The sequence below is a fragment of the Solea senegalensis genome, linkage group LG15, assembly GCF_019176455.1.
Source record: "Solea senegalensis isolate Sse05_10M linkage group LG15, IFAPA_SoseM_1, whole genome shotgun sequence".
In the NCBI taxonomy this organism is placed as follows: Eukaryota; Metazoa; Chordata; class Actinopteri; order Pleuronectiformes; family Soleidae; genus Solea; species Solea senegalensis.
In genome coordinates this window covers 1495522-1506956 of record NC_058035.1, presented here as the reverse complement: position 1 = coordinate 1506956, position 11435 = coordinate 1495522, and the positions used below count along the sequence as shown (strand labels likewise).

Genomic DNA, 11435 nt, shown 5'->3' with positions numbered 1-11435 from the left:
TTCAATACGAGCCAGTGTTGAAATGATGTCAACGTCTGGAACTGGACCGAGGGAGATCTGGTCTTGTTACTGCTGGACAAGTAGCGGTGTCACTGAAGTCAGTGAGGTCGTTCTTTAAAGACGCTGTTGTGTATATTTTTTTGTGTTTGACTTTAAACGGTCACTGACAGACAGACAGACGGTCAAACACCATCAAAGTCGTCACCTGTCAAACAAACTGCAATAAAAGAAAAAAGAAAAGAAAAGACATTTGTAGAAAGCGTAACAGCTCTGTGCACGAGGCTGAAGCGCCATGCTAACTCACGAGCTCGCTAACAAACAAACAAACAAACAAACAAACAAACAAACAATGTCTGTGGAGATGTAGGAAATGTTTCAGGATCTTTTCAAAAAACTGATTTTTAAACTCTTCTAAAAAGACAGAGACACGAGGGACGAGCTGTTATCGATCAGATACTGGACAGATGTCGTACTTTTAAGTCTATTTTTAAGTTGCAAGGGACCGACCTCTGACCGAACACGACGCACGTTCTGAAATGTTGTGGTGGCGAGAGGAAACCGGAGATCCCGGAGGGTCGAGAACAGGGAGAACTCCACACAGAGAGGTACCAGACCGGGGAATCAAACTCAGCAAAATCCAATTAAAATCCCCAAATCTGCTTAAAGTTCCAAAATCTACTTAAAATTCAAAAACCTGCTCAAAATCACCAAATCTACTTAAAATCTCAAAATCTACTTAAAATTCCAAAACCTGCTCAAAATCCCCGAATCTACTTAAAATTGCAAAATCTACTTAAAATTCTACTTCAAATGTTTTGGTGGTGAGAGGAAACTGGAGATCCCGGAGGATCAAAAACACGAGGAGAACTCCACACAGAAAGATCCCAGACCGGGGAATCAAACCCAGCACCTTGAGGCCGTGAGGCAACAGTGCTCACCACTACGACCCCAAAGACCAAGACTGAACTTCTGCTGACTTAAAACACTGGTCATAAAAACTGTGGGTTACAGGAGGAGGAGAACGTTCATTTTGAACCCTTGTGTTCTTTTAATAAAGTCTCAGAGTGTCATAGAGCTGCTTGACAGCGCCCCCCACAGGCCGGGAGCACTTCTGTTACTGAACATGCAGGTGTTGTCACTCCTCCAGGTGTCTCTCAGTTGTTTTGTGGTCGTTAGAGAACGTTTGGCCGCCGTCAGCCACCGTAGAAGACTCCGCAACAACAGCTGTGTGTTGTAAGGGTTAAAAACAGAGTTTCAGTTCTGCTCCACGTGTGAGCCGATGTGCGTTTCAACCCAAATGTCTGAGCTGATTCTCTCTGACGAGACGACAAACTGCAGCACACGTCGTCCGTCAGACGTCCTGTGGGCAGGATTCGTTACAGTGATGTGAATAAAAGTGATCAGTCTTGATGTTTATGACGTTTCTGCCGACACTGGCAGATTTACGCTGCTAAGTGGGAGGGAGACGGAGACGGAGACGGAGACGACGTCTGCTGCTGAAGTCAAAGCTTCAGGCCAAATATCAATCTCTCTCCAGCTCAGATTTACAGAAACTTCAACATGACAGAGAGCTGAGATTTAAGCAGCGTTATTTATCCGTGTGCGTGTGGAAGTCTACGTCTGTGAGAATCTGCTCACGTCGTCCATAAAACGCCCGCCCGCGTTTCTTTGGGGAGACTTAAATTAGACGCTTGTGTGACAAAGTGTTACGATTGTGTTTCAGTGCGTTTAAAGACTGCAGGTAATTTAACCTGGGTGGGAACGCAACAGAACCTGATTCTGTTCAAAAACACAGACTGGACTTCCCGATATAAATCACCCAATAACACAAATAGACACTCACACCAACGCCCTGTGGGGGGCGCCATTTGTAAAGCAGCTCATTCTGAGTTTAACTGCGTCATTTAACGCCAAACTACGACAAAATACGCTTTTAACCAGATTTACGGCAAAATTAGACCGAGTTAAAGCTCAAAGCCGACAATGTCCAACTGTAGATCAGTTAAAAAGACTTCAACCTTCTCAGCAGACGCCAGCTGTGAGGCTGCGGTACCACTGATGGAAGAAAGAGGGCGACAGAGAGCAGGAGATGTGAGTCAACCGGTCCTCACTAAAGTGAAGAGGTCATGCACACTTTAGTTGCAACCAGAGCAGGTGACGGTTTGTTGAACAGGAAGTTTACATTTATCCGCTGTACAAAAACTGATAAAACCCACTAAAGAAAGTAGAGCAGTATTGGTACTTTTACAACATACAGTTCCATCTTGGCTCGACTCGTTTTCTTTGCTTCTCCGTCAGTGATAGAATCTGGTGTTTTTTTAGTTCCTGCTCTGACGAGGTTCAGCTGAGCCGTACTAAAATGTGACGTCAACAGACAGAGAGTGTCGTCACTGAAGAGTCATGAGCGCGCCGCCCGACACAACAATCAAAGCCAACAACATACAACTGGAGATCAAACTTAAAAAGAATTCAAAATCCTTCTTTGAATTCCAAAATCTACTAAAAATCCTAAAAAGTCCTTAAAACCATCTTAAAATCCCCAAATCTATTTAGAATTCCAAAATCTACTTAAAATCCCCAAATCTACTTAAAGTTATATTGATATGTTATTATGTGTTATTTTCAGTTTCATATAAGAAATGTTTGCTGGGTGTTTTCTTCATTACATCGGCGATCATGAGCGATCATGTGATGTTTGTTTTCAGGTGAGTGGTGTGTTGACGTGTGGACGCAGCAGGTGTGGCTGATTATTCCTCCAAAAATATAAACACATTCAAAATAAAGAAGAATCACATGCTCCTAAACTTACCTTGTCCCCTGCTCGTCCTTTCAAACCCTGGATGAGTCACAGCAGACACAGAAGCATGCACACAGGTGTGAGGAGAGAGAGAGAGAGAGGGACCAGGGTTAGAGTCGTGGAGATGGTTCAGGACATGCAGCATCTTCCAGGACCAGTGACAGTTGGGGGGGGAGTTTGTGAAAGTTTAGTGGAGATGAATCCGAGTTCACACACCACAAAACTTACAATCAAAAGTCTGTTTCACTCTGAACTTGCGTCACGGCGTGAAAAACCACCTTTTTTTGGTCCGCTAACTTTCCCACACCAAACCCCAGAGAGAAAATCAGTGATTTTAACGTCACGCCACACAGGAGCCGTTGATCCACTGCTCCCGCCGACACTAAGTTCACATGTGTCACTGAATCAATTCTGCTTTTGAAATATTTTCTTCAGATTTACTGCAGTGACACAAAGTGACCAGACGAGGCAGCAGTAGAGCAGCTGTGTCCCCGTGCGATTTTCTGTCTGGAGTTTCAAACGTGTGCACACGCTCTTTTTCAGTGATTAAACGACTTCTAACAGCAAAATAAAGCCAAGCAACCATGTGTTCTGCGTCACCTTTGAAGTCTTTGGGTAAGTGCGTATTTTTTCGTAGATCGTTATCAAGTTTACACTGAATATTTTCTGTTGCTTTCACTTTGCGCGTAGAAGGTTGTTTCAGGCGTTGCGGAGGCTTTTTCACGGCTGTTTTTGAATTTAAATATAGGATATCTGTTACCGAACACCGCAGCCAGTTGCTCTTGGCGTTCAAATATTGGGTCTTGTTTTCGTGCAGTCAGATCTCCTCGACGAGGTGTGAGGCCTGTAAGTTATGGAGACCACACTGCAGGAGTATGTTTTAGAGCTTATCCTCATGTGGTGAGGGCTGAAACTGTTTAGAATACGGCAATATTCAAAAAAGAAAAAGCGAATTGTGTGGTAACCCGTAAATTACAGAGTGCAGCAGCGTCGGGTAAGAAATACCAAAGTGAAAGAGATTCTGTAATAAGTTATTGAGCTTGAGGAGAAGCAGCAGGGATTCTGGCTATTGTTGGTTTCTGTCGTGAATTCACTCAGAGACGAGATTACACAGCTGCAGGTTATGGTGAGAGTGAGAGCATGTTATTATTTTTGACAGCTAATGCTGTAATTAGTCATTATTTTTACTTTATGAAATGCTCCTGACATCACTGTGTAATTACTGGTCTGCAAATGAAAAGTTAAACTTTGGTCTTTTATATTTTAAATGTATTCCTGTGCACATTAAAAACACACGGTGGTGAGGAGGAAACATGTGCTGGTACAAACAGGGCTGGAAATGTGGGACTCATTAGATCACAGTGATGTGAAACACATCATACCCTCATGTACTGTAACATTAGCAGAACATTCATATCTATGTTAAACTCTGGGTTTTTTTTCTTTTCTTGCCTGATTTAAAAGACTCACCTCATAAAATCTACACATCCTTAAGTCTAAGATATCTTAAGACTATGTTTGGTGCCTTATCTTGATGTTAAAAGACCATTTTCTGACTGGAAATTGAAGTTTATGTTGCTTTGTAAACCACTCACTCTCCCACACCAAACCCCATAGAGAAAATCAGTGATTCTTTCAATCACAGCACACAGGAGTTGTTGATCCACTGCTGCCTCCATCACTAAGTCCAAATGTCCTTTTGTGAGTTTGGCTTTAAAAAACCTTGCTTCAGATTAATCTAAGTAACATAAATGTACCACACGAGGCAGCAGTAGACCAGCAGCTCCTGTGTCAGTGTGAGCTAGAATCACTGATTTTCTCTGTGGGGTTTGGTGTGGGAGAGTGAGCAGTTTACAAACTTCAGTTTCCTGTTGGAAAAGTCTGTCTCACAGTGAGATAAAGACGTGAACATAAAGACTTGGGACTGTTTTTCCTTGTGTCTCCACTGTCTGAGTCTCTGGCATAGGCTGGTTGGCATACAGGCTAGAACCTCATCAGACTGTCTGAAGTAATGATTGTGTGTGGTCCAGGTCTTAGATCGCTTGTAAATACCATCTTGGCTCCATTAGAACAATAAAACAGTGATAAAACAGGAGGACACAAGCTGAGATGTCTTCTTCTGAGAGGACATTCATGACACCAAAGCATCTGAAAAGCAACGTCTGAACTCGCCCTGGAAGCTTAAACGTTAAATACTTCAAACACAAAACTACGTTCACTCACCATTCTGCCAGGAATTCCCATACTGCCTTTGTCACCCTACGACCAGTGCAGATTCAGAAGAAACATGGAACGTTAAGAACGTGAGGGGAACATTAAAAGAACATGAGTTAGAAACGTAAGTGGAACATAAAGAACATGACTTAGGAACGTGAGGGGAACGTTAAAAGAACATGAGTTAGGAACGTGAGTGGAACATAAAGAACATGAGTTAAGAATGTGGGGGGAACATAAAGAACATGAGTTAAGAGCGTGAGTGGAACATTAAAAGAACATGAGTTGGGGCGTGGAGTGGAACATAAAGAGAACATAAAGAGTTAAGAGCGAGAGTGGAACATTAAAGAACATGAGTTAAGAGCGTGGGGAACATTAAAAGAACATGAGTTAGAAACGTAAGTGGAACATAAAGAACATGACTTAGGAACGTGAGGGGAGCGTTAAAAGAACATGAGTTAGGAACGTGAGTGGAACATAAAGAACATGAGTTAAGAATGTGGGGAACATAAAGAACATGAGTTGGAGAACATTAAAGAACATGAATTAAGAGGAACATAAAGAAGAGGTGGAACATAAAGAACATGAGTTAAGAAGGTGGAACATTAAAAGAACATGAGTTAAGAATGTGAGGGGAACATTAAAAGAATATGAGTTAAGAACATGAGAGGAACATTAAAAGAAAATAAGTTAAGAACATGAGTGGAACATAAAAGCAGTGGAACAAGAACATGAGTTAAGAATGTGGGGGAACATAAAGAACATGAGTTAAGAATGTGGGGGAACATTAAAAGAAATAGTTAAGAACGTGAGTGGAACATAAAGAACATGAGTTAAGAACGAGAGTGGAACATTAAAAGAACATGAGTTAAGAACGTGAGGGGAACATTAAAAGAATATAAGTTAAGAACATGAGTGGAACATAAAGAACGTGAGTGGAACATAAAGAACATGAGTTAAGAACGAGAGTGGAACATTAAAAGAACATGAGTTAAGAACATGAGTGGAACATAAAGAACGTGAGTGGAACATAAAGAACATGAGTTAAGAATGTGAGTGGAACATAAAGAACGTGTCAGTAAGTGATTATAGTCAGTTCACCAGGCCACGCCTACAATGTTAGAACCAGACACAAGCGTTATACCAGTGGTTCCCAAACACTGGTTCGGGACCCACAGAGAGTTTCTTTGGGTCCCAAAAACAAGTTGCCCAACTTCTTATTCAAGATTTGTGTTTCTTTCAAAAATCAAATGAAATCAAATGAAGTTATTCCATCTTTAAAGTGAGTCTCCAAAAGAGAAAGTTTGGGAATGACTGCATGAACGTGATGATGTAATAACATCAGTATTGTCAGTTTCCTCTCATGGTTCTGGGGCCAATAATGGTACGGTGAATAAATGAATAAACGCTCACATGCAGCGTCTTTGGTGTTTCTATGTGCTAGTGACAAACATTCGTTTCTTGAAATCCTGAACTGTTGTTTTTTGAAAACCTTCGGGCCTTAGACTTATTAACACACAACTTTGTGTAAATGATGATGTCATAGCCACACTTTTTATGCATGACCTTACAGCGTCACAGCACCACATACAGGCCGGGCATATGCACTACAGCATTCAGAGAAAGTCAAAGTTGTGTGTCTGTGTAAAAAAAGCTACATTTTAATAAGAGATAAGAATGAACTTGATGAGTAATCACTTTCACATGTGCTTGGTCACACGGTGGAGGCCACACAGAGCGAGAGAGCGGCGCAGCCTGAAAGCATTTAGGTTAAAAACCCACGCCGAGCATCATGGGAATCGGATTCTGTCACAAACATACATTTAAAAGGCAATTTTTTTCTGACTGGGAATTGAAGTTTGTGTGGCTTTGTAAACCACTCACTCTCCCACACCAAAGTCCATAGAGAAAATCAGTAATTTTTAAATCACAGCACACAGGAGTTGTCGATCCACTGCTGCCTCCATCACGAAGTTCAAATGTGCTTTTTCATGTGTTGGGCTTTAGAAATCCTTGGTTCAGATGAATCTCAGCAGACCAGCAGCTCCTTTCACGTTACATGTCATTTAATGTGACTTACATGTCATTTAATGTGACTTACATGTCATTGTATGTCGCTTTTATCCAAAGTGACTTACAATGGAATTGTAGGAACAATGGAGTACAATCAGCCAGGGGTGGAGTCGACCTCACGACCATTGCGACCATTCGCACACACGTCTTAACCACTGAGCCACTCCACCCCCTGATCAGCCCCTGCATCACTGATTTTCTCTATGGGCTTTGGTGTGGGAGAGTGAGTGGTTTAAAACCTCCGTTTCCTGTTGGAAAAGTCTGTCAGTATGTTCACTGTCTAAAGACATGAACATAAAGGCTTGGGACTGTTTTTCCTCGTGTCTCCACTGTTTGAGTATCAGGCTGGTTGGCATACAGACTAGAACCTCATCAGACTGTCTAAAGTAAGTAAAGTAAAGGCGTCACGTATGTAAATATGGGTCCAAACTTCAGACATGAATCTGTGCATGTGTGTGTTTAGTTTGGCCGCTCATTATTAAAGAGCAGGTTCTGGCACTTCCTGCAGTCTTTGGGCTCTTCTGGCCGAGTGGAGATGCCAGAACATCGCTGCAGAACCAAACCACAAAACCATGGCACATGTTCCAGCGCAGCAAACTGTCACTGCTGAACACAAAAATAAAACGCACAGCTCCTGAGTTATGGTTACGTGAACTAATTCATTTTGCCCAAACGTTTAAAGGGGATAGTTAAGGTTTGTATTTGGAGGTTTGGTTGTATTAAGCACTGACATTTCTAGCCTGAGACACAGAGACTCGCTCTCTGTAAACGACCAACAAATGTAAAATCACTGATTTTCTCTGTGGGATCGTGAGTTCAGTGTGATAAACAGTGAGATAAGGAAGTAAACATGTTCTTAAGATGTTGCAGACTTGAGCTGACGCGAGTCTTTGGCTCAGTGGCTAAAATCAGCTTATTTTCAGTTTAAAGTGAAGAGTCACTACTTCATAAACCACTGTCAGAAACAGAAAGTACGTCTTTAAGGACAGATTTGATTCCACTTGTGTTGCTTCAGTTGAGTCATGAATGTTGTGGAGAAGGTTATGGAGCCACCTGAGTCCAGTTCACAGCGGGCTGTTTTCAGAGCTGGTGCATCAGATTGTGCTGCTATCTCTGTCATTAGTGCGTGGCATATTTTTAAAGCACTTAAATACTATCAGGCCACAGCTGTGTTCTTTGAAGCCGCGTCCAAGCTTCTGATTTAAACCAAGACCTTGAGGGAAATGGCACCACCACCGGAGCGGTTCTAATCCAGAGCTCAGGGGGCGAACATGCCAAACGCCATTATTTGCTCTAACCACAAAATACAACCTTCAGTGGAGCGGCAAGTTTTACAGCCATGAGACAAACACAGTGCTTCAATAATCCTCACTGAGTCCATGTGTTACAGCAGACAGAAACTGGATCACTGCATGGTCTGACCCAGTCTGACCCAGTCTGACCCAGAGTCTTGTAAACCACAGATCCATGACTTTAAAAAAAACAACATACATATCTACAGACCAACATTTTAACGCCATGGTGTACTTTTGGTGGAAATGTGGAAAAGAAGGTGGAGTTAAACATTTTTGTGGTTGTGATTCAGGTTTAGACACAAACAACAGCATCAACATCAAAACTACGGCCTAAAGGTCTTATTTGAATGAATTGGCTGTTTAATCATTCAAAACATGTAGAATTGAGTGACATCTAGGGCTGAAGTTGTGTATTGCAGCCAAGTGAGTCCCAGTAAAACATAGCAGATGATACAGAAGAATAAAATAAGTGAATACTTAAACTCCAGGGCTGTGACTATAGATTATGAACTAGATTCATTGATTAGTTGTTTGGTCAATAAAATGTTGATCAGTGTTTGTCAAACCTGGGAAATGATGATGTTTCTCAAAGTTTTTGTGATTTCTTTGTTAAATGGAGCAAAGAAACCAGGAAATATTCACTGAAAAATCTTTGTTAAGAAAACACTCCAACCAAATACGTGGTGATGCAGTAATCGAGTTAATCATGGGTTAATCGTGGCAGCGCTAAACGACTCTATGTTGTCAGAACTTTTCCACTTTACAGAGAACTTCAATTAAATTCAACTGCAGAATGTTCTGTCCTTTTTAATAACTAACGATAATAAGGTTAACATGGTTTATATTCAGCAAGACAAAAGACAAATATCTTCTTCTTCTTTGCTATAGATAAAAATGATTGGGGCCACACACACACACACACGTTTGTGCAGCTATACTTCTCAGGACTCTGCATTGACTTCCATTCATTTAAAGCCTTAACCATAACCAGTTAATGTCTAATCCTAACCTTAACCCAAAACACAGTTTGAATGTTAGTCCTAAACTTTTGGGTCTCCATGAGGACTGCTGGTCCTGACAAGGCCAGTGTTTATGTTCTAAAGAGAAAAAAAACCCAATGCATTCCCTAATCCCTTAACCTTAACCTCGACCATCACAACCAAGTGTCGAACCCTGACTGAAACACTATTCTAACCCTGAAACCAGGTTTTAACCCTGAAGAGGTCCTCACGCGACGCGGTCACACAGGAACACACACAGACAAACATGTTGTAGAGAAAATGATTAATGCAGGTTTTCAGCGGTGGAATGTCAAAGTGTCTGGTGTGTTTTTAGACTCTGTCTCTCACACGCGCACACACACGCACACACACACACACACTAACTGTTACTCGACCTAAAAACCACAAAGAACCCTCAGAGTCTCTGAACGTCTCACACCTGAGCCTCACTGGTCTCTAAAGTGCTGTGAGACGTCCAGAAGCATCAATCAATCCATTTTCAATCATCCACACACACACACACACACACACAGAACCACACTGAAGAAAACTCCTGTGTTTTATCAGCCTGTAACGTCTCTCACAACTTCTTCTTTTACTGTATTTGAAGGCAGCTTCACTGCAGACCTCACTGTGACTCCTCACACACACACACACACACACACACACACACACACACACACATCACTGATGATTCTGATTAACACACATGATGGCGCTTTTCCATGATACAGTTCTAGCACGACTTCTCCATCAGTGATACAGTAGAACCTGGTGGTTTTCCTAGCACCTACTCATAATTCCATAATCTACTCATAATTCCAAAATCTACTCATAATTCCAAATCCTTCTTATAATTCCAAAATCTACTCATAATTCCAAATTCTGCTAATAATTCCAAAATCTCCAAGAATCAAAGCTAACAACTGTAGATCAAAGTTAAGAAGACTTAAAAATCCTGACGTTAACGTTAATCTGTAAAATGAGTGTGGTGATGTAGCGACAGCTCAGCTGGAAGCCGAACTATTCTGTGAACAATTCTTTTAAAACAACATGTTTGTGTGTTTGTGTCGCGTCCACAGCGAGGAGGAGGAGCTATGAAGTCGTGGAAAACAACGAGATTGACACTAAACTGAGTCGAGTCAATCGAGAACTGTACGATGGAAAAGAGCCAGTAGTTACTTTAAAAACAACATTGTTGTGCGTTCATTTTCTCATACAATATAAGAAACGTGTTCACGTAACACAACTGGATAACAACATGTTGATCAGTGTTGAAATCACGTTTCAAACGTTTGGAGGAGAAACAAATCATCGGGATTGAACAAATAATTTCGTTTTCTTTTTTTGTGCATAACATAAGACCTAAAATCAGACACTGGTCCCTTTGTTTGTTTTTAAATTATAGAATAGAAACCATGAGGTTATGACAATAAAAGAGGGTTAAAGATGATAAAAAGAAGAAAAGGCAGATTAATGATCGTGTTACAGATTAATGAAGCTAAACAGATTGTGTTAAAGACTGTGTTTAGTTCCACTGCTGTACTGACGTCTCCGAGTTTAATCACAGAAATAACAAAGATTTTGTGAATTTATGGTTTAATTCCACACACACTGCAGTGATGATTGAGTGAATATAAACATAATCCTTTAAACGTCACTAAGTGCTCAGTCATTAACAAAGACATCTCCAGATTCTGTCTAATTCTCAGAGATTCCGTCTGACACCAGTTTTTATTTGTACGTTTCACAAACAGTTTGTGACGTGTTGCTTGTATTTAAGCTTCCAATCGCACAAACTCATTAAAACCTTGTAAATTCTTTTTTTATGTTCTTGTTTTTCCTCGCGAGACTCGATGAACGCCGCAATTACATTTCCTTCCAAAACAAAACGACTCCAGATTAGCAGCAAAGTGTCAGCGTGGGATTAGTTTGACAGCTGGAGACACTTTTACTTTATGTTTGAAAAATCCAAATATAACGAGAGAGAGATCAATACTGCAGTGATCACACGTGAGCAACAAACAAAGAAAAACACACGAGGTGAAAAGAGAA

The 11435-nt window shown here is 41.1% G+C and overlaps 1 protein-coding gene across 2 annotated transcripts in view; it reads right to left on the bottom strand.

Annotated features, from left to right (window-relative positions):
* col13a1 (collagen, type XIII, alpha 1) overlaps nucleotides 1-11435 on the bottom strand; it is a 102517-nt gene that overhangs the window by 45581 nt on the left and 45501 nt on the right. For both annotated transcript variants that reach the window (XM_044046011.1, XM_044046012.1), the window contains exons 5-6: nucleotides 5021-5056; nucleotides 2810-2836 (exon numbers count right to left, since the gene is read on the bottom strand). In XM_044046011.1, the coding sequence (XP_043901946.1) occupies nucleotides 2810-2836; nucleotides 5021-5056 (63 nt within the window). The remainder of the gene's footprint in view (nucleotides 1-2809; nucleotides 2837-5020; nucleotides 5057-11435) is intronic.